Source organism: Condylura cristata, unplaced genomic scaffold (assembly GCF_000260355.1).
Source record: "Condylura cristata isolate star-nosed mole 26May11 unplaced genomic scaffold, ConCri1.0 scaffold00011, whole genome shotgun sequence".
Lineage (NCBI taxonomy): Eukaryota > Metazoa > Chordata > Mammalia > Eulipotyphla > Talpidae > Condylura > Condylura cristata.
In genome coordinates this window covers 15,926,460-15,949,451 of record NW_004567112.1, presented here as the reverse complement: position 1 = coordinate 15,949,451, position 22,992 = coordinate 15,926,460, and the positions used below count along the sequence as shown (strand labels likewise).

The 22,992-nt window shown below is 56.7% G+C and overlaps 1 protein-coding gene across 2 annotated transcripts in view; it reads right to left on the bottom strand.

The window, feature by feature from the left end:
• The window catches only part of SH3PXD2A (SH3 and PX domains 2A), a 193,514-nt gene that overhangs the window by 70,271 nt on the left and 100,251 nt on the right, over positions 1-22,992 (bottom strand). For both annotated transcript variants that reach the window (XM_012723673.1, XM_012723674.1), the window contains exon 5: positions 17,407-17,498. In XM_012723673.1, the coding sequence (XP_012579127.1) occupies positions 17,407-17,498 (92 nt within the window). The remainder of the gene's footprint in view (positions 1-17,406; positions 17,499-22,992) is intronic.

Here is a 22,992-nt window from a genome sequence, read left to right as displayed (position 1 = left end):
CTGTGGCCTGTTTCCTCCCACTGCATCCCCCTGTGCCTGGTCTACTGATAGCTATATGTTGGCTGTAGGCTGAAAGTGGAGCCTTTTCTCTTAGGGGCTCAGGCTGGAGAACTGGAGGTTCAGTCAGGGTGAGGACACAGCCCAGAGAGCCAGTAGCAATGCATTAGCCAGGAATGGTAGACCCCGGGGTTCAAAGCCTGTCGCTGCCACCTGACAGTAACTGTTGGATGGCCATGCCACTTAGTAGTATCTCCCACCTCCCCTGGCTCACCAAGCAGACAGGAGCCCATCTGCTCAGATGGCCCAAGATCAGCCTGCAGATCTCATCCTCAGCCAGCTCCAGTCTTTCTCCTGCCCTTGGCCCCTCCCACCAGTCCCTCCCATTCTCCTGTCCTCAGGGCTGCTCTGGGGGACTGGCAGGGGATCCAGCTAGAGACTAGGCAAACACCCTTCATTTCCCCCAGGTCAGTCTGCCAGGTGCCTGCCTTTGGTCACCGCAGTAGCCAGCCAGCAACAAGTCTTGAGAGCAGACAGCAGGTTGACAGGTTGAACCACACAGACCCCTTGAATTCTGATTCTGGATGTTTGGGGGTGGTATGGGTTTGGGGGGCGTTTGTGACACTCCAAGGTGTTTGCCTGCACAGACAAGAGTAAGCTCCATTTCCCAAGCTCCTTAGTTTCACAGAACTACTCATTGGGCTCAGAACCCAATGAGTAGGGACACTGGCGCCAGGGCCAGGGTTTTGGATATGGTCTCACTCTGCCGCCCTCCTGCAAGAGCACCCAGGTATTCCACGTCTCCTTCAGCCCTCACATCCACACCAACAGAGAGGTCCTTATCATGCCCTTTTTATGGTGAAGAAGCAGGTTCATCCAATGTGAAGGTCCCCTGCCTGGGGAAGCCCAGTGGTCTAGAAGCCCATTAAAAGGAACGAAAACTATGGCGTGTAGAGGAGAAGCTGGTGAATCTCTTCCTTCTGAAAGGCCTCAGGAAGGTGGGAGGGCTCCCATTTGCCCCTGTCTTCCCATCTGGGGCCCCCCCGAAAGGACTGCCTAAGATATGTTCGCCTTCCTGGGGCAGGAGGGAGGCGGGAGAGCCCGCTCAGGAGCTTGAAGCCCCACCGTGTGGTGGATTCCTAGTGAGGAGGAAGCTTTATGAGGTGGCTGTGTCCTGCCCCGCAGACCTCATTTTAGGCTGTTTCTGCAGTGAGGCCTGCTCAGGAACGGGACGGCCGGCTGGGAGGAGCTGCCCTCCCCGGCACCACCTCTCTCCACTGCCCACCAGGAGAAACTCCTGGACCTAAGCCCCCTCCCTGCGCCCACCAGGCCGGAGAAGGAGCTTCCTCACACCGATGGCCACCTTCTCCCCGCTGTATAGCTGATGCCCTTTGAATGTGTCAATAGCCCCAGTGGGAACCATTTTTGTGTGTCAGGGGAGCACACAACTCAGTCGCTGAGTGCCTGAGTGCCAGGCCTGGCCATTCAACAGGATCATCTGGGAGCTGGCTAGAAATTCAGGAGTGGGGTCCACCCCAACTTACTGCTTCGCTGCACCTCCAACCAGCGCCCCTGGAGGTTCCAAGGGAGGAGAAGCAGTGCTGGCCAAGAGCCTCAGCCCCAGCGCACTCAGCTTCGCCCTGTCATTACGACTCTGACAGGTGGGCAGCAGTGGGCTGAGGGGTGCTCTGGCACCCACACATCATATGTACAAGGCCCATCACCCCAAGACTCATTTATGCTCACCAGAAACAATGTGCTTGCCAAAGGGCTTTTGAGACAGCTCCCCCAGCCTGCTTGTCCTGGCCAGCTGCCCGCCAGCTAGAGTGCAAGCCTGACCCTTCAAGACCTCTGACACCCCTAAGGGGATGTGGCCTCAGGTACTGCAGGTGAGGCAGCAAAGCCTAGCAAACTACACGACTTACTTGGTCACGACTGGTAGGTGAGGCTGGGACTGGGAGCTGAGAAGCCAGGTCTGGCTCTGGGGCTTGAGACAACTGTGCAAACACTGTCCCCTGGGAGCAGCGCCTGCAGGAGCGGCCGAGGCCAGGCCAGGCTGCAGCAGAGGCAGAGGTGCTGGAGTGGGGGCTGAGAGTGAACGGTGGGAGCGGCGGGCCTGGAATCCTCACAGGCATCTGGCCTCCGGTCTGTGTGGGTGGGGCTGCCCTGATGGGAAACCTCCCCGAGGTTTCCGGTTGGGCACCTTTCAGCTAACCCCGTCCGTATTTTTTGCTGCTGAATACGTTGAGAAGCAGCTTAGGTATCCAGTGGCTGGGACTCCCCCAGCCCTCACATACCAGGGTTTGGGGAGGAAATGGCTCCCCACCCCTGGCACGCCCACTCCCCACGGCTGGCCATCCCAGGCCTGGGGTGGACAGTGTCTTCTGTAGGGGTCTAGTTCTCTAACGACTCCAGGTCCCTCTCCCATCCTCCCAGCTGCAATTCTTGCCCTGAGTGGGCACTGATGGCATGCACCCCGCCGGTGGATCCACTCCTGGAAGGTCACAGTCTAGCCTGCTTCCGACTTGCTGCTGAATCACCATCTCCCAGGGAGGACAGGAAGGAGAAGGGAGGGGCAGGAGGGAGAGCATCTTCCTCCAGCAATGCCAGAAGCTAATGTAATTGAAAAGCCTCTGGGGCTGTGTCCTGAATTGTTCCATCAGGCCATGCAGCCTTCTCTGCAGATGGCCCGGGGGGCACTGAGATCCCAGGCACAGCGACTACCTGGGCCAGTGCTCAGGGACTTGAGATTCAGGGTTCAAGCTGGAAATGGTCCCCTCTCCCAATTTAAATAGGGACTCGTGACCCCCCCCCCCCCCACCATATTAACTGCTCATCTCCTGGCCCATCTTAATGGGTTAGTACTATCTTCCCAGTGAGAACTTGTTCTGGAAGCTAAAAGACCCAGCTCCACTATGCCACTTGCGGGCTAGGTGGTCATCTTGAATATCTTCTTCACCCTTGAGCCTGCACTTAAAATTCTCTGTCTGTAAAATGAGGGGAAAATGAAATGGACAGAGCACATAAAGGGTTGGCATGGTGCCTGGCACAAAAAATTCTACATAAATTGTCCTTGTTATCATCCTTTCATATCTGGCCCTGACTCCATCCCAGAAAGTATGTTTAAACGTGGACCCAGAGAAACCCTCGAAAGGAAGGGGCTTAAAGACTGCATCCCAGCCTGGCAGCCCAGTACCCAGGGTGGTGCCGGCCCCACTCTCAGCTCCACTCTCGTCCACCCACCTGAAGCAGCCTGTTTCTACACTGGGTGTTCGCACAGGGCTCACCTGGCAACATCGTATTTCAGGGTGGCATTGACCCAGGAGCGCTGATGTCCCCTGGGCTCACTAATTGGGCTGCATTTCACCTCCCAAGGAGTGACCAGCTCTCAGAGCCACGAACCATGAAAGAGAGGGTCTGGTACTGTCTGCTAGCACCCAGGGGACCACCTGAACTTTTCCCCTTCATCTCTCTTGGGGAGACATGCTGTGAAGGGGTTTGGAGACAGCAAAGAAGTAGAGGCTGGATGGAGGTTTGGGGGTGGGGGACATGGAACAATGCCATGTGTGATTGTGTGTTTGTTTTTTGCACAGTCTCCCTGCTCCCTGCCTTGAGAATTGCCAGCAGGCGTTTGGCCTTCAGTGCAATGAAATGGGCACAGCTGGTGTTAATCCATGCTGTAGATAAGGGGACTGAGGTCCTGAGGACATAGGCAGCTTGCTAGGTGGGGAAAGCCTGCCCCAGAGTAGTCCCACATGGCGGCCAGACGGCCAGGGCTGTGTTGCAAGGAGAGACACACACAGCATCCAAGTGAGGAGTGAGCATGAGGCCAGGTAGAGCCCAGAGGCACAGAGGTCAGGCTGGGCCAGCTCTGGGGTGGTTGTGGCTTTTCTCCCATGGGGCATTCTGGGTGATTTGGGGTCTCTTCTGCAGCCTGCTGTCACCTCTCCTCTCCCACTTGCTCTTCCTCAAGTGCCCTGGCAGAGAGGACACAGGCACCAACTTCCAGGCTAATGCTCCCACCCTCCTGTCTGCTGGCTGACCTTGGCTGCTCGTCCTGGGACGCCCATCTGCAGGTCCTGCTGCTGCTAGGAACTGCGCGAAAGCTGGGCTGCGCTGCCAGATGGCTACCTGCGGGCGACCTTGAAAGCTGTGTGGTCCTGGGCACTGCGTGGTGGTACCTAGAATGTGGGGGCTGGGGCCTGGGATGCAGCCTTGGCCGGGGCAGTGGGGAGGAGCGTTTGAGGTATGTCATGCTGGCTTCACTGATGTCACCAACCAATAAACACTTCCAGCTCCTGCTGCGAGGCCTGTGCAGGCACAGCAGAAATCTGTGCCGCGCTCCTGGCCTACAGTCTTGAGGTGAAGTTGGGAGAACAAAATCACAAAGCAGTGAGAAAGCTGCAAAGCTGGCTGGGAGCCCATCTGTGCTGGGTCACAGGAGTGGTCCCCTGTGGTGCAGAGAGGTCCTGGGGCTGTAGGACATCCAGGCAGCTTCTTGGAGGAGGGAAGCTGCAGCAGATCCTTGGAGGATCAGGGGGGTATGGGTTCCTGGGGAGGGTTGAGAGGGGAAAGCTCTAGAAACAGGAATAAGTAGCTCCAAATGGGAGGAGCAGAACTTGGGGGGGCAGTGAACAAATAGTGTAGCAGGGGGAGGTCAGAATGGGGCCTTTGGTCTCTGGCTGTGAATCCAGGTTTCAAAATCAGGGGGAGGTATAGTCAGAGCGTGGCTGCAGGAAGCGCTCGGCTGAGAGGCCACAGAGTCAGGGGCTGCGGCGGGAGGTGGAGGCATCTACTTCCTGACTGCTGGGCGGGCTCTGCCCCTTGGGCTTGTCGGTCACCCCCTGGCTTGTGGACCTGGGCGAGCCTCTCAAATGACAGGCTGCGACCTGTTCACGAGTTCTGAGATCCATTCAGTGGGTCCCAACAAGCATTTCAAAAAGATAGAGTAAGAGGTACTCATTGCCACTTAGTGCCAGGGAAAGACAAGTCAAAACCTGTGTGACGGCCCGTATCAAAAAGACGAGAAACGGGACCCTCCCTGGTGGCGCAACTGGTTAAAGCACAGCACTGTAAAGCTGGCCACAGCCACTTCAGCATGAGTTCGATCCCCGGCCCCGGAGGTGACCTACATGGCACAGCAGACCTCACCTGACCCGCCCGCTGTTCCCCTCAGCAGTGTATTTTGTCGATCTGCCTGTTCTGCTCCCCACTCTGTCTCTGGTGAATCCTCTCACTGCCCCTGCACCTCTGGCCTGTACCCCAGCTTTGTATAAATAAAAATAAATCTTAAAAAAGATACATGCTAAGAATAAAAAGACCAGAAACAGCTGGTGAGGGTGTGGAGGAAAATGGGACCCTCTTACACCGTGGGTGGGACTGTAGACTGTCAGCCCCTTGGAAAACAGATCTCCATGTGAACTGGCAATTCCCTCCTAGGTGTCTACCCAGAGACGGCAACAGCACTAATTCAAAGGGAGGCACACGCCCGCCCTTGCTCCTCACCAGGTAAACACCATCCAGGTGCCCAGGGACAGACGGGTGGGCAAGAAGATGTGGTGTAGACACAATGGAATACTGCCCAGTTACTGAAAACAAAATGGGTGAAATCTGGCCATTTGCGCCAACAGGGAGGCAGCCGGAGGGGATTACGGTAAGTGAAATAATTGGGGGGGGGGGAGACAAATACCAGATGATTTCACTGATATGGATTTAAAAACCAAAACAGACAAAACCGAACCCAAACCTTGACACCTGCCTGCAGATCTGAGGCTACAGGGAGGGGAGGGGCCGGATGGAGAGCGGAGTGTCCCGAGGCTTGGTGGTGGGTGTGCGGGTAACACGCGCCCCAGGTGGCGTGAACCCTAAAACAAACGCAGTGATATAAACCAACATTACCTCTATCAACGTAATTTAAGAAATACACTGAGAGCCCAGCAGGGGCCTTAACAGAAGGAGAGAGGGAGAAGCGCGGACTCGGGTTACCCACGGCGAAGCCAAATACTGTTTGTGAAGCTCGTTTCAGACGCCTGCCGCCTGCCTACATGTTTGTCCATTGGTTTGGGATATGAAATGTCTCACTATGGGAGCAAAGTGTTAAGACTGACAAATTCTCAGGACCTCAGTTTCCCCCTCCCTTAATGAGGCTACAGCCTGTAGGCTGTCCCCTGGGGGAGAAGCACAGTGAGGGTGCCCGGTCAGACGCCAGGCGGGGAGGGTCCGAGAGAAGGGACTCAGGGGAGTGGAGGCCTGGGGACGCCGGGGCAGCTTCCCACCGATGGCCCTTGCTCAGTTTGTTCTGGCTGTTGAGTGCCTTTGCACGCATGGCCTCTCGGGTAGTGACCTCTGAGTAAGACAGACAGACAGGCAGACAGACAGAGGGGCATGAATGCTGCTCTTTGCCCCTGTGTGCGCCCTGATGTAAACCCGTGGCTCTGAGGGCCCTTGTGTCCAACAAGAATCTGTCTTTTCTCTGTGGAGTCGTGTTTCCAGGGTTCTGAGAATGGGGCCCATTGTGAACATGTGGACAGTCCGGAGAGGCTGGAATTCGCCCCCAGCGAAAAGCTGGACCCCTGGGAAGAGAAGGGGTCTCGGGAAAGGCCGATGCAAGGGCTCTGGACGACTCCAGAAACCTCTGGACATTTTCCTGGTCTCCCCAACATCCTAAAGGCTCTGGCCTTTGGCCCTTGCTTCAGCAACAGCAGAAGGTTGGCAAGTGCTGCCTGCGGCTGCCTCCCGGCGGCCTCACCATTCTGGGCAAAGACCCCTGTGTGTCTCCAGCCCGGGGCTGGGCTCCCTGTGTGCAGACCTCAGAGCAGAGGGCAGATGTGGGGTGGAACCTGTTGCAGCCACCTTAGCTGGTGACACAGGCCAGTCGCTTCACCTCTGTGTCTGCCACTGTCAGAGCGGATACAGGGGTTCCTTTTTTCTAGTGTGGGATGACCTGGATAATGTGAAAGCTCTTAGAACAACACTGTCTGGTCCATGAAGGGACACTGGCCAGCAGCCTGGGTTCATGAGAGGAGCTAATCTGAATGTGGACGGTGACCAGCACGTGAGATGTTCCGACTGGCCCTGCCTCACGGGCATGGGCGACATCAGCCCCTGGCTCTGTCCCCCAGGTGCCCAGGGCCTCCTCCCAATGTTGACTGACAATGTTGACTGACAAGCAGTCGGGTGGAGAGGGAGGCTGGGTGGGGGCAGAAGACAAAGCTGGTTTCCTGGAGTGCACGGGAGGTGGTTTGCCTGCTCTCTGCTCCCAGGCTGCTCCTGGCCCAGGGCCATCCACGGCAGCCACGGGACCGCAACAAATTTCAGGGATGGAGTCGACGACAAGTTCCCGGGGAGAAGCACAACTAGGTCCCTCCATGTCTCCCCAGGGCACTTGCCCGCTGCCCATCCGTCCATCCTTGTTTTAAGGAAGGGGCTGCTGAGGACGCCGCTGGGCCTGAGCAGAGGTGTGCTGGGAAGCGTGCTGCCCTGCCCCGAGAAAGGCCACCTCCCAGTGGGAGTCGAGCCACACCCCCAGGGGGAAAGCCTGGGGTGACTTGGGGCCTTGAGTGGTCAAAGGCACATACTGGGGGAGCCAAGGCCTTGGTGATGTGAGAGTGTCACCTAGGGGGTGACACTGGGAGCTCGAGAGGGCACTTGAGAAGGTCGTGGGGAGCCGGCCTGCCTGGCCCAGTGGGGTGGGCCAAGATTGGGCTGTCTGTAGGAATCAAGAAACCCAGGAGTAAAGCTACTTTGCCAAGACCACGTGCCTGGTAGGTGACAGGGCTGAGTAGACCAAGCCCCATCTAAATGACTCATTACATTCACATCCCGGGGCTCCCAGGGGCCTTGGCCTTCACTGGCAGGAATGATGGGGGAGCATGAGGCCCCTGAGGCTGCAGCAAGTGGCTGACTCAGTGAGGCTGCTGCAGAAGAGGCCCTATGCTGTGATGCACCGGAAAGGCAGGACAAGGGGGTCTCTGGCCAGGGCAGTTTGCTCAGGAACTTGGGGTGCTCCCGGGACAGCTGGAGTGGGTCTTCCCAGGGTCAGCCAGCTGCCTCCTTGAGCATGTATGTGAGAGAGGGAGACTAAGGAGGGTTCCGAGAGGCGCAGACGTGGGCCAGCCGCCTGCCTTGCCAGAGCAGCCTCACGACCCCGGGCCCACGTGTGACCTGGGGGTGGCTGTCCTTTTCTACACCTGTGTCCTTGACTGGAAAAACCAGGACATTGGTTAGGACCCACCTGACTTCTGGAGAGGCCTCAGCTCCAGACCCCAGGCAGGCCTGCTCCCCACTTGCAGCAGGAGGGGCGACCTGGGAGCCCCGGATGACCCCTGCCTCAGGCCTGCTCCCACCAGCTCCTCCCTGCCCGAGCCTGTCTTCTCTCACTGCTCACCAGGACGCCCAGTGCAGATCCCCGCAGGCAGCCTGGCACACGGACCTCTGAGCTGCTGCTGCTAAGAAGTCCTCTGCAGCCCTGGAACAGGCACGGTCTTGGACCCAGAGCACAGTGGGGAAGTGGGGGGCAGTGGCCAGGCCTGGGTGGGAGTCAACAAGAGGAGCCCCCCACCGAGGGAGCCTTTGTTTCCTAAAGGCGGTTCCAAGCCCATGAGTAGGAGTCCGTCAGTGTCCTTAGAGCTGCCATCAGGCTAGCGACTGAAGTGCTGTCTGCCTCAACTTCCCCATTTAGAAAGAAGGAGTAATGACGGCACCTTATTTTGGGGTGGCCAAGAGAACTGAGATTTACAGGTATCTTATTAGTCACGTCAACTTGAGCCAAGAGAACTGAGATTTACAGGTATCTTATCAGTCACATCAACTTGGTGACTTATCTGTCACCACCGATCTTGCACGCTGTTTCTCTGGGCAAGTTAAACGCCCTCTCTGAGGCTCCATTTCTCTTCTGTAAAATGAGGGGATTACGGGAACCTCCCCATCGGAGTGTTGTGAGGCGACTGTGAGCCCATACGTGCCCGTGCCCAGGGCTCAGCATGGTGCCCGGGGGGAGGGAGATACCTGCCCCTGCTCCTCAACTGTAATAAGGCAATAGCAGTAACAACGAGCAACCTTGCCTGTGGTGTGCAGACACCTGAGGGCTTCTGTGAGGCCCAGGCAGGTAAGAGCCAGCCTCGGCAGATCTGCCTGGGTTCTAGCCATCTCTGTCCCTCGGCAGCTGGTGAGTCAGGCGACCTCTCTGCCTCAGTGGTATTATCTACCCCATGGATGCAAATATCAAATGAGCTAAAATATGTAAGTTGTTTTCTGCTAAACACCTGGATTCCTGGAATTGCTTGGCTGGAGTCACGTATCACATGCCTGGGCCCTAGTCTGTTGCCTGTACCCCTCGACCTTCGGGAAGCACCGAAGTCAAGGCATAGCCCGCCCTGAGGGGAGCTGGACACTCTTCCTGGGGGGTAGAGGGTAGAGTTCCAGGTGGGCACCCAGTGGGCCACTGGACCAACAGGCCTGGAAGTGGCCCACTGCAATGGGTACCCTCACCCCTCGGCAGGGGCCCACTCACTGGCCAGGCCACCTCGGACCTGCCCCAAGGTCAGGCTGGACTTGCCCCTGGTTGAGGGGCAGTTTGCATAAGGGCAAAGCAGCTGGAACTACAGGGCAGCTCCGAGTCTGAGCAGCAGCCCTGCCCTGGGGCTCACACGTGCCTCCTCTCAGATGGGGCAGAGCGCAGAGCTGGGCTGCTAGTGGGCACCTATACCCTGGGGTTGGGGGGGGGGGTTTTAAGCCGCGCTCTCGGGTCTTTTTTGGGTGTTGTGGAGGGGCTCTAACTGTGTTTTGTTGTGGGGTATTGTGTTCACCTCTGTAAAAGTTCTAGCAATGATTGGAATAATATATACTCAGAACCAGTGAATTTTACATCATATAAACTACACCTCAGGAAGGCCCTCTGAAAATCCCGACTCCTTCTAGCCCTGAGCACTGGGGTGGGCTTTGCACAGCTCCCTTCCCTAGAGCCCTGGGCTGTGTCCAGGTCACCTGTTCCTCACATGTTCACCTGTGCGTCTGGGGCTTCTCGACTCCCCATGTTGTGAAAGGGCCATGTCTTAGAGAAGGGGTGGGGTGGCTGTAGGGCTTGGTCTTGGCCTAGGACTCAAGCCAAAGTCAAGATTCAGTTTGTGGTTGAGGGGGAGCTGCCTTTCAGGGGAGCCTCCAGAACCAGCTGTGTCTATCCTGTTGGTATCATGCAGCTCCCCTCCTCAGAGGTCTGACTACTCCACAGGAAGCCCCTCACGCCCCAAGACCTCCTAGGCCATGGGGGACTTGGTGAGTACACGTGGGCCCCTGAACCTTATGCCCTTCCCAGGATGGGGCCTGCTGGAAAATGTCAATTCTCTTTAAAGAGGTCTCGGAATGTGGAAAGTGCCCTCAACTAAACCTTCGGCTGCCCCCACCCACATGACCATGCAATGAGGAGTCCTGATTCAACTATTACGCCCTTGGGTCAGAGTGTGGGGTCTCCATGGTGTAATTTGGAGCTAGTGGCCCTAGCCACTACTTGTGCTTCGATCCATCACTCCTGTGTGACCAGTGGGGGTGCAGACCTGGCATTAACAGGGCTTCACATTTAGTCTGATCCTACAGTTCCTCATATGCAAGTAGGAGGCAGGAACCTCACAGCACGGTATTGATGGTTAAACAAGAGACTGTGCTCAAGAGGGCGTTTTGGTCACACGCTGGACATCCCAGCTGAGGCTGCAGACCCGCCAGGATCCCAGCAGCTACAAAGCCCTACGTTGCCACAAGGGGGCGCTAGATACACACCTAGCCCAAGAACTAAGCACTCAAGTGACCCCAAGTGAAAGCGGTGCAGAAACTCCACCTTAAAACCCAACTTAGAGGGCTTGTGAAAGGGAAGTGGTCACACAATCCCCACCATGCTTGTCTGCTCCATTCCTTCTGTGAATGTCTTCTGTTCCCACAGCATCATCCCAGACCCTGGCAGTTAACATGTTTGGGTTATTGCAGTAACGGGCTGTATCTCAGAATGTCAGGCCCAGGGAAGGGCCCCAGAGAACCACAAATTCTGCCCGCACAGCTATTTCTGAAGTATGGGCAGGGCTCACGACTATCCAAGGACATCTGGAAGGACACTGGTTGCCCCATGGTCCAGTCCCCTGGGCCCAACATAAGCCAACATCCTTCTCTTCCAGAAGGGGGCTTTTAATTCCTTATGATGTCCCGGTCTCAGGGACTTTCTCATCCAGCTGCCTTTCTCCACTGGAAGGGAAACTGAATGAGCCCCGTTTCATGGTGAGGAAATGAAGCCTGGGGAGTTTAAATCACCCCCAGACCTCACAGCAGGTGGAGCAGCACCAGGCTGCTGGCCTGTGCCTGTGCTCCTTGCTGCCCCCACAGCAGTGAGCCAGACCCTGCCTGTGCTGGCTGTGCACCCCGGGGCCCCCACGAGCCCTCAAGACAGGGCTGAGCCAAGCCCACTTCCAAGCCCCGTTCTTTACACCGAGAAGGTGTACACAGGCTTGAATGGACGAACGCCTCGCGCCTGGATGCCAGTGGAGGAAGCCTTGCTCTGGGAGGCCAAGCCCCTCGGTTCAAGGTTCAGCTGTGACCTGCACCCCCAAGGTGCTGGCCGGAGGGGAACCAACATGACAACAGCAAAGCAGGTCTCAGGGTCTCCGTGGGGGCTCAGCCCTCCCTTGGAGCCTCCAAGGGGCACTGGGGCCTTGGAAACAAGGGAGTGGCAGGGGGCTCTGGGCACCCGCATACCAGCACCATCTAGGGCTGAGGTTTCAGCAAAGCACAGAGAGCACAAGTCTGAGAAGCTACTGGGGGGCACCCCCCACCCCTGTACTGGGATACTGTCCCCTACCCCACCCATCGCCCCCATTCCTGCATGAGGGAGTTGAAAACGCCACACTGGACCTGAGAACAGCACCCCTTTTCCCCTCCTGCTTCCCAGAGCTGACTCCTGTCAAGTGGACGGCATACAGCATCCTGTGGCTCCCTCCCTCCCTCCACCAGGTTAGAGGGGGCAGGCAGGGGACGCACAGGGTTTACTTACACAAACTTCTGTGCCATCCTGCCCCGGCCCGTGACCCGGAGCCCCCAGGCCAGCTGTGTCTCTTGCCCCTCAGCATAAAGGTCTTTCTGTGCAGCTGAGTGGCACAGGGCCTGAAGGACAGTGAGGTTCACGCCCCCCGCCTGATTGGTGGTGGCAGGAAGCCGTCCCGGGACGTCCGCTGACCTGGACCAGCCACGCGTCAGGCAGCCAGGCCAGCAGGAGGGTTCTCTGCCCTGACCCCAAACCTCCAGTCCCTGGGGTGGGAGCAGGAACTCGAGTTCCCAAAGCCAGCAGATGCTAGCAGGGCAGGGGCAGTGACCCCTGGGTCTGCGCCAAGTGGGCAGAACTTCCAGGGAAGGGGGCTCGGGGGAGACCCAGCAGGGCCACCTGCAGTTTGATCTAGTCCTTTCTGAGTGGTCACTCTATACCCCGGCCTGGGCTGAGCGAGGAGAGGGAAGAGGAAAAGTTCCCGCTTACTGAGCATCGTGTCAAAGTTTAGATGTGCTCACGCCTTTGGACTTGACAACCACCTCGAAAGCTGGTACTTTGGACCCTTACAGATGGGAAAACAAATAGAGGCAGAGGCGGTTGCCTCACCAGGTCACTCAGCCTGCTGCTCAAGCAGCTTGCTGTCACTGGGGCTGGCGCAGGTTCAAAACCTCAACCCAGCGGGAGCCTGGGGCTTGAGCTCATTCGTCCTAGCTCTACCCACACTAGGTGCTCTCTGAGTCTGCCGAGTGAGGGAGGCCGCAGACTCTCCCAGGGACCTCGCCAGAGCTTCCGATGCCTCCCAGGGAAGAGGAAGGAAGAGGGTGACCTCCGTCAGCACCTACTACGTGCTCCATGAACCCCTTCATCTCACCCTCCTCTGCACCTGGAGGACATGAAGCGAGGGCTCCCTCAGCGCCTGGCCACGCGGCTGACAGCGAGCCTGATTCTGTGCCCCGGTGGACTCCTGGGGGGGGGGGCAAGGCCTCAGTGCATCCCGCTGCACTGCCACACGCCCTCTGCCTTCCTGAGGGGTCCCAGAGGCAGGATCAGCAAAATCTCCTGTTGTCAGGGCTCTGCTTTCCCAGAGGGGAGGGTAGCCACAGACTCCATCCCTGTCTGAAATGTAAATGGGAGGGGGCTGGGAGAGCCTGCAAGGGGTGCTTTTTCTTGGATCTAATCTGTTCCCACCCTAGCCCCAAAGCAGTTGCCTGCCTCTGCCTGGTCCTCCTTCCCTGGCAGCCTCCTGCAGAGCCCTGGAAGACAGTTCCAGGCTTTCCTGGTCTGACCTCCCGGCCCCGTGCCCTGAGAGGCCTGCCTCCGGGTAGGTAGGACAGCCTCCCTTTCCCTGTCCCACAGCGGGTGCTGGGGGTGGACCCCTGGGCCAGATGCAAGCTGACACTGGGCAGGCTGGGGCAGTTCTGAGGTGGCTGTGGGCCCACCACCTCCCACCCCAGGCCCCTGGAACATTGGGCCATTGTTCTAGGCCACACAGAGGGCAGCTCTGTGGCCCTGGGGCTGACGAACAGAAACCAGTTTAGCAAGGCTCTGCTCCTCCCAGGCGGGTTCAAGAATTCAATCAGGATCATGACCAGCTTCAGTGGGAAGAAATGACTGAGAGGACACCAGGCCAAGAGCAGAGAGAGGGTAGCAGGGAGCAGGCAGAGACCCTGGGCTCCCAGCTGCCCTGCAGGAGATGTCAGAAGTGGAGCTGCTGGTCCTTGAGCTTCCAGGCAGGTGGGCTGGCAGAGCTTGAACAAGAGAGGGGCGCACAGCTCGGGTTGTCCAGCCCTGGCCTCTGCCTCCCCTCCAAATGCATACATGCTCACCCTGCCACAGGCCTGGCTGAACCATGCTGGCCTCAGACAAAGGGGCCCCCCCCTCCTTCTCCCACCCTTCCCCCCTGCCCCTTCCCCAACTCCCCTGACTCCAGAAGGATCAAGAGTGCTCCCTGCTGCTCCTCTGACTGTGGGTAGGTCCCTGTGGAAGCTTGTTAAATGGCCCATTTTTTCTGGGTCCAGAGTCAACCAGGAGCTAGGCTGTGGAGGTCCAGAGCTGTGGGGCCCCCCAAACAGACCTCCATGTCATTTATTTTACATGGCCGCTCCTTGGCTGTGTTGAAAATGAACCATGGAGAGCAAGGGCAGAGCAAGCGGGAATCTGGGAGGGAAGGGGGCATCTCGGGGGCCGGGGCAGCAGCGGGGGAGGAGGGGGGTCTGGATGTCCTGTGAATGGACCCCAGGATTGTAACAGCAGGATGGAAGGTGTGAAGGAAAGAGATAAATGGAGAAAGTGCACCGGAGACCCCGAAGAGCTCAGCTGCTCACACACGGCAGCCAGGCTGGTGGACCAGTGTTGGCAGCTAGAGAAGGCCAGGGCAGGGCACAGAGTGACCTCCCTGGAGAGGCCTTTGTGGAAGCAAAACCACTGAGGCTGCTCTGTGCCAGGCTCATCAAAGGGGAGCCTTTGATGTTCTTTCCAGAACATTCTGTGCAAGGTTAGCGCTCTAGAAGAGCACCACTAGCAGTTTGAGCTGGGCCCTATTCCCTAACCACGAAAGCCACAGTGTGGCCTGGGAGCAAAGCTGAGGGGCTGTGGCCTGCTGTCCACCTCCCCTACCACGGCTGGGCTGGCCGAGCCTTCCTGCAAGATGGACCAGGGGACAAGGGACATGGCCCCTTGCCCTAACCCCCTACCTTGTGCATACTTGAGGGCCCCTGCAGCAGCATACTTGAAAGAGGGCGGAAGGTACAGAGGTTATCTGCAAAATCCCAGTGAAATCTATAGGCTCTGATAATTTGATAAGCCCCTCCAAGTTGCCCCATAGTCAAAATACGCTGTTACTCGACCTGTGTTTATGTCTCAGGATGGAGGGGGAGGCGTGTGTGTGGCCAGGAAGGTGCAGTAGCTTCGAGAAGGAGGGGGTGTAGGCACTGTGTGGGTGGAGCCCTCAGTCTGTTAGCAGGGTCACCTGCTGGTCCGGGCTCTTCTGGACAGCACACTGCAGTGCGACAGGTCTCCTCTGGCCCTGGAGGCCCAGCACCGGGGAAGAAGCCCTTCCAAACTAGCCATCCCAACCCCATTCCCTGAGTCTTGGGTCAGTCTTGTAATGTGAAGTCCTGTTCTCACACCAGGTCCGAAGCAGCCCAGGTGGCCCTTCCTGCCTCAAGAGCAGATAACCCCTGTTGCTATGGTGACTTAGAGGTCAAATGCTTTACAACCCGTCCCTGTAAAACCCAGGCTGGGGTCTGCAGGGGAGCAGGCATATGTGACACTCCGCTTACTGGTGAGCACTTCCTGTGTGCCCGGGGCATCTGGCCAGGCACCTTACATGGATGTTATCTCAGAGCTCCTCCCATGTCATGTCACTTTAGGGAGGGGTGGGGGGGGTGAGGGGCGAGTCAATGCTCTGCGGTCAGAGCCTGGGGTGGCAGGTCCTGGCAGCCTGGCCCCGAAGACCCTGTCTGCGGCCCTCCCAGCACACAACCGCGTTCCTCGTCTCCACCCTTCCTTGAGGACTTCCCCGAGATCCACAGAGGGACACTGAACACAGCATGAACGCTACGGTGGACACAAGAGCAGCAGACTGAGTGCCGTGGCCGACTGGTGGAGAGTGGCCTTTGCAGTCTTGAGTCAAGAGGGTCTTGGTGTGTGAGCTGCACCTGCTCGTCTCTCCGATGAGGCCCCTCTCCCTCCTGCAGGTGTGTGATCAGAGGGGACCCTGGTGGCAACCTCTTGGGAGGAGCAGCTACCCTGCCCCCAGGCAAGGAAAGAGACAGGAAGATCTGAGGGCCAGGGCCACTGGAGAGTGGCAGGCCCAGGGGTGGACCCAGGCAGGTGGCTGCTGGTCTCAAAAACCTTCACTAAAGCAAGTGGGAGGAGTGGATAGAGGTGGGCCTCTAGGAACAGAGAATTCTGAGCTGGGAGCCCGTTTCCTCATCTTATAATAGAGAACCCCTGGTGCTGCGCCCTCTCCCGAGCCAGACACACCCCGTGGTGAGAGCGAGCTCCTCACTCTGGTGAGAACACACATGGTGTCGCTTCTGTCATTCATTTGCAAGTTCCTGCCCAGTCCTCCTGTCATCTGAGTTTCACAGATAATCTTTGGAGGCAGCAAGAAGAATGGAGAGGCCCAGAGAAGATACTCCGGGGCTCTGCCTGGAGGTTGTGTGGCTTGGAGGGAGCAGAGTGGGGCTGTGAACTCAAGACCGGGCATCCTGCTCCCGTGGTTCTCAAGGACACCACTATGAGCCACGTCAGGGGACGCGCTGATGGTTGGTGGCGTTTGCTTGTTTCTTGAGCCTTGGCAGCCAGCAGACAGGCAAGCCTCTGGCTAGGTAATGCTTTTCCTCTCTCAAAGGGCCCAGTGCGTTTTAGGCTGCGAGTCTTAACGGCAGACAGGGGAAGGAGCAGGGCTCCGTTGGGAAGGCTGTGTGGGCCCCGTTCAGAGGGCCGTGCGCCAGGCCCTCGGCAGTGGGATGGTGCCAGGCAGTCCCAGCCTCTCCCACCCGCCCCTCACAATCCCCCACATGGTTTTATCCCTTCCCATCTGCCTCACTCTTGCCTACCCTGGTCCTTTAAGATTCCAGAGATGCGGACTGAGGCCATCCTTTCCTATCCCTGACTTGTGTGTGTGACGTTAGCACGACTTGGTGGGCCACCCCGACCACTGGGCCCATAGTATCCTGATTCCAGAGCGGAAAAAAGACTGGCTGGGTTTTTCTAAACATTTTTCTCTAAACATGGGAACATCACAGCTCTGTGCCACTAGGAATCGAAGATTTGGGTTCAAGTCTCAAGCCTGTCTGGCGACCAGCTCATGGGCTCCGGAAACTCACCGCCCTTCACTGGGCCTCACTCTCCTCTGTAAGTGGGGCTGTTAATGTCCACCCTAGAACGCTCCCGGCACAAGCCACTGGCGAATGCCCCCTGCATAACCACTGCTACTGGAGGCGCATGATGAAATCTGCGGTGGCAGCCGGGCCAACGAGTTACTCGGTGGTGAGCTCCAGCCTGGGCAGCTTGGCCCTCCCAGGCTTGTTTAAGCGGTTTTGTCTGATGAATAATGAAGAGCAATGGCTGCTAGCCCTGGGCATTGGAATGGCATGGCCGTTATCCTTACAATAGCCTGTGAGTTAGAAGGAGTTTACCTGAACAATACCCCGAACCACATCCTCACTTGCAAGCCTGGGGTCAAGGGAAAGGAGGCGCCGGCTTTGTCAACCGGGATCTGGGCACCCTGGTCTCTGCTCCTTTTACCCGTCTTTGCTTTGCCGGCTGGCCTTGCTGGCTCTCCCTAGCCTGGTGCCCCCACACTGGGAGCCCGTCCACGCTGGTCTCAGCTTTTGCACACATCTCTCAAGCACACAGGTGAGGTCTGAGTTACCACTTACTCTTTTGGGGGGTTGACATCCTCCGGTCGGGCCTCAAAGAACTGAAAGACTTCATCACACTGTGAAATATGGGGAGGCAGTCGGACTAGAGCCTGTGGAAAGACAGGGGAAAGGGCATTAGGTGTGATGAAACCTCCAACAGGAAACTAAGAAACAGGGTCAAATTGGACCAGCAGTGATGGGGAGGCTCAAGCACGGTGCCACAAATACCAGCTAGTGGACCAGCTAGTCAGCCACCCAGTCAGAGAAGTAATCAAGTTAACCAATAAGCTCAGGAAGCGAACATCCATCCATCCAATCAACTAACCAGGGGGCTAATTAAGCAAAAGACCAGTGAGTTTAAGAGTCTCATGCTCTACTGACTGAGCTACTGGGCTCCCATGACCAGTGAGTTTAATAAAAATAAATAATTCATCAGCCACCAATTAGCTTTATAACTATTTAGTCAACATTCAACCAACTATCCAACTCACCAGTCAATAATTTAACCAACTATCCAGTCAACCAACTAAATAACTAGTCAACAACAACAACAACAACAAAGTAATAATAATGACCATGGGCTCCTAGGCCTTAGGGCTCTCAGGAATTAGTCATTCTGCATCAACCCCCAAAGAATTCCATTCTGCTCACAGAATCCTTAGCTTATCTTACCGGTCACTTTCCCCACTAACCACACTCCAAATGCAGCATATAGTAAGTCACATCCTTAAATTGACTATACGATTATTTATTTAATGACTAGGATAAGATGATGTTATAACAGAGTCTGGTAGAACCCTGGAAGATTAGGAGGGAGGGAGATTTTAGAAAAGGTTCCACTGAACTCTGAAAAAATCAACTGTCAAGTGGGGGGGGGGGCACAGGGGTTGATTAAAGTCAGTGTTGTTTAAGTACCCTGAGCAGGGAAGAGGGGGTGGCCTGACCTAACAGGGCCTCGTGCAGGCCACAGGATTTGCACAGAGAGGGGAGGATGGCCATATTAGAAGGCACAGTGGTCCAGCGTAGTCCAGCTGTGAACTTGTCATTGGAGAGGAAAGAGAGTTTGCTGCTGGAAAGTAGGCACCAACACGTAGCCCAGCCTTGCAACCTGGGGCCCCCGACCCAGCCCAGGCCAACATGGAGGGAACGCTGGAATAGAGCTTGTTCCAAATAGCCAGGAGAGGTCTTTGCCAAGGCAGGTAGGGACAGGATGGGGAAGACCTTTCGAGAAGGAAAACTCCTAGTGGGCAGGGACTTTAGTCTGTTGGCTGCTGTGCACCCAGATCCCAGATCAGGGGAGTATTTGTTTGAATTAAAAAATAAGGTTTTGGCCCTCCCTGGTGGCGTAGCGGGTTAAAACACAGCACTGAGAAGCTAAACCCACTTCCGCATGAGTTCGATCCCCACCTGCCCCGGAGGTGACCACATGGCATGGCAGAACTCTCCTGACCCGCCCGCTGCTCCTCTCAGCAGTGTACTTCGTTGATCTGCCTGTTCTGCTCCCCGCTCTGTCTCTGGTGAATCCTCTCACCCTCCTCAACTCTGGCCTTTACCCCAGTTCTGAATAAATGAATAAATGAATAAATCTTTAAAAAAAAAAATAAGGTTTTGGGCAAGCAGATGCCTAATATCCAATAGCAGTGGGACGCGGCAATGAAGCCACAAAGCTCAAGTTCTCTTAGGATGCGTGGACAGAAAGTAAAGAGCTGAAGGAAGAGAGAAGTAATTACTTAATTCTTCTGTGACCTGGTCAGACAACAATTGAAGGGTGGCATCTAGCATAGACACCTTGTCACAGTGGCTTCTTGTTGATTTCAAACCCACCCTGGGCGGGAGGAGACTGTGGCAGATTAAGACACCAGCATTCTGCAGATGTTCCTCCTAGAGCCCGTGACTTACCAAGGGTCTCTAACAAATCACACCCCACCCTGAACAGCCAGGAAATGAAATGAACACTTAATGAGCAAGCACCCTGTGTCAGGCCCTGTCCTAGACTGTGTCACTCCCCACTTATCAGCAGGTGAGGGCTTTCAGTGTGTGCCCAACTTGGGCTGTGGCTGGCGTTGCAGGGTTGGCCAAGCACAGTGTGTCCCTGCAGAAGCACACCCAAAGAGGGGGTCATTCCATTCTGGCCTGGGGCATTGCTGTCCTTGTTTTTCTGGGCTCCCAGAGGCTGGAGAGGGGTTGAAGCCACAACTAACGTGAGCAGCATCATGAATCATGAGACCCCAAATTTAGAAGCTGGGGTGGGTCAAACCTGCCCCAGAGTTCAAGTTTGCACTGAACACACATGATGTGTTTGTTTTCTCCCCAGCAAGAGAAAGAAAAGGAAAAACAACAACAACAACAACAACAAAAACAAACAAACAAACAAAAAAAAAAAACTGAGGAGGAGAGAGACAGAGATGGAGGGAGGGAGAGACAGCGCTGAGTGGGCCATCAGGCCTGCAGAGCCAGGGCTCAGGTGGGAGGCAGGAGGCTTTCGGGAGGGGGCGCCAGCGGGCAGGGGGAGGCAGGAGAGAAGCCATTACCAAGGACCCAGGCTTGGGCAGAGTGGCCCCTAGGGTGACCTCCCGGAAAGGGAGAGGGAGGGAGGCAGGGCAGGCTTCCAGCTAGCCCCGAGCTCGGGGACCCCCAGCTCAGTGCACTGCCGCCCAACCCAGGCGCAGACCCCGCCGGCCACGGCTCGCCCAGCCCCGGCCGTGAACACAGGGGCTCTTCATGCCGACAGGGACCGGCATTCTGGAGGCAGAGGACGCGTGGGCTGGGAGAGCCTCAGACAGAAGCCTTTTGGTGGAACCACCGCAGCATCTTTATTTAATAGGGAGCCCCAAGGGCGAGCGCGTGGAGGGCTCGTCCTGATTTCAGGCTGACAGAAGGCTCTCAGCTCAGAGCAGCTTCCATCAGAGTCCCTGCCAAGTCCAGCTCTGGCCAAAATCATCTGGCAGGAGAGCGGGTGCTGAACAGCCGGTCCCCAGGGCCTGGGTTGGCAATGACAGCTGAGCCAGGGGACCCCTAAATCCAGTCATTCTGAGAGGAGCAGGTCAGGCCAGGTACAGGGGTATGTTGAGTGTCACCATGCCCCGCTCAGGCAGTAAGTTCTGCCACAGGACATTCAGGGTGGATGCCAGGGAGTCGCTGTCAGGACGTCGGAGGGAGGAGGCTTTGCGTCCTGGCTCTCGGTATGGCTGTGGGGTGCCATGTGTATCCTCGCCCTCCCTAGGCTTACCTGTTAGAAGGTTAAGTAAGGGCATAAATAGAGGAGCCGGTTCAGTGCCTGGCAGAGCAAACTTGTAAGTGTGACACTGTCGTTCTCACTCTGGCGAAAGCACTCCATTCTAGAGGGAGACAGGAGACCTCAGTTCTAGCTCCAGTTCTGCCTGATCTACCTGCTGGCGACCATGGGCAGCTCACCTCACCTCTCTGGTTGTCATGTGTTGGGATAAAGTAGACTAAAATGGTCTGGGACCTCAGCCTACAGTCACGGGAGCACCTGTTTGACGACGAGGCAGGATTAGTTCTGTGAGCACTCATGCAACCTGCCTCAAAGGTCCCCGTCTGAGATTGGCGCTCACCCTGGTCATCAGCACAGGCAAGGCCTTGAGAGCCTTGCAGGAAAGAGACCCCAGAGAACTTTTGCTCAGGCCAGCGCTTACGAATAATAGTGACATCCTGGGCCTGACTCAGTCATCACGCTGAGCAATGGGCATGACAGTGATTCCAACTTCACAGAAGAGACTGAAAGACAGAGAGGTTAAGCGATCCTTTCCTGTGTCGCCCCCGACACCACCCACAGCATCTGACAGTGGAGATGGTTTCCCAAACAGCTATGGACAGTACAAGAGAGTGGTGGGCAAAGCTGGAAACGGCCACTCTGAAGCTGCTTCTAGCTCCTGCAGCCAGTGGCTCCAGGACTGTGTCTGATCCGCCTTTCTGATAGGACTCGGCTCACGGGGTGTGGGGGAATCCTGAGGGTCTCAAGTGGAAGAAGGCCTGGAAAGAGCATGACCTCATGGCCCTCAGCACCAGGAGGGCCCCTGCCCTGGCTTAGAGCTTGCAGGACACTGAGCTGGCTGACAGCAGATCCAGAGAAGAGAGACAAGGAAGGGCCCCAGGGCCCAGGGGCCAGTGGGTGCCTCAGTAAGGAGGTGCTGGAGAACCATGCAAGACCCGCCTTCAGCACCCCCTCCCCACCCCACTTCCCCAGTCTTCAATTGCCCTAAAGGCTCCAGTTCCTGGCCCCTCAAGACCATTTTCTGGGAGCCAGTGATGAGAGCCACCCCTTAACACTATGTCATCATTTCAGTTGGTGCAGATATACAGCAGGGAGAGTGTGGCAGGCCCTGAGACCCCCGCCTGACAGGGTGGCACTTGCGTGGGAGTGGTAGGGGAGGGGACACCCTACTGACTGTGCTGAGACTCACTGCTTCAAGGCGACCTCCACGTGGAGCTCCGTGCTCCGGTGATGTCTGTCACAGGGCAAAAAAGGCAAGCCCTGCGTTTGACAAAAGCACTGAGGGGTCTTGTTCATTACGTGGGCTCTAGAGCTCTCCTTTCAGCAGAGGCGTTTTCTCATCATTGAGAACCTCTAAGGGGAAAGCCCCCAGCTCTGGGTGGGGTGGGGGCTAGACTGGCCCCATCACCCACATCCCCAGCCCCACACCGGGAGCGGCCTTTAACCTGCCAGGCCTGTCCCTCCTAGGTGACCTTTGGCAAGTTGAGGACTTACCAGACTTCTGTAAATCAGATTATTTCAAACAGATGAGCTCTCTTTTTGAAGGATCTAAGCTTTTGAAATGCAGAGTGTCTCATTTGCAGTTGCCATTTAAGTCATTTCACTAAGGATCCCAGTACTTTGGGGCCTAGGGGATGTGTTGCCCCACCCCACAATTCCCTCCTCCCTTTCCCAGAGGTTTCTTCTGCTTACGATCTTGTTATCAGATACTGCTGGACACCCACGAGGGGCCAGGCTTCCTGCTTGTTAGTGAAGACATGAAGACAACAGACAGGGCCTTCAAGGAGCCCTTAGTCTGGGGAAGAGGGACACCAGAGATCACCTCCCTGTGGAGAAGAGTGCAGCCTGGAGGATGGAGTTTCTGGGCAGTGGAATTGCTGGGGTGACCAGCTTTGCCCAGGCAACTGGGAGCCTTCTGGAAGGGGCATCTTGGGAGCTGAGTGTGTCCCTTTCGAGAGGGACCAGCGCCGACGGGCTCTGGGCCAGAAGCCTGAGTCTGGCAAGCCGGGAACGTCTGCATTTCAGGAAAACTGGCCTGTGGGACAGAGGGCCTGCTGGAGATGCCCAGAGGTTCTCGTGGACAATGGGGCTCCTCCCCTAAGGAGAAACAGGGCGCAATCAGCTTTATTCCAGGTCAGAAATGCCTCTTCCTGGGTCCAGAGGAGATGGAGAGAATGTACCAGCTGAGTGCCAGAGCACTCGCTGTCACACCTGAAGACTGGTCTTGGCTCTTTGTCCATTCCTCCACCAACACTCCTGGCCAAGGCCCACCCTCAGAATGGGGCTACCGCATAAAGTTACTCTCCCCACATGGAGGACAAAGTGTGCCGGAAAGTGTAGGTGCTTCTTGAAGGGATCTGTTTAGGTGA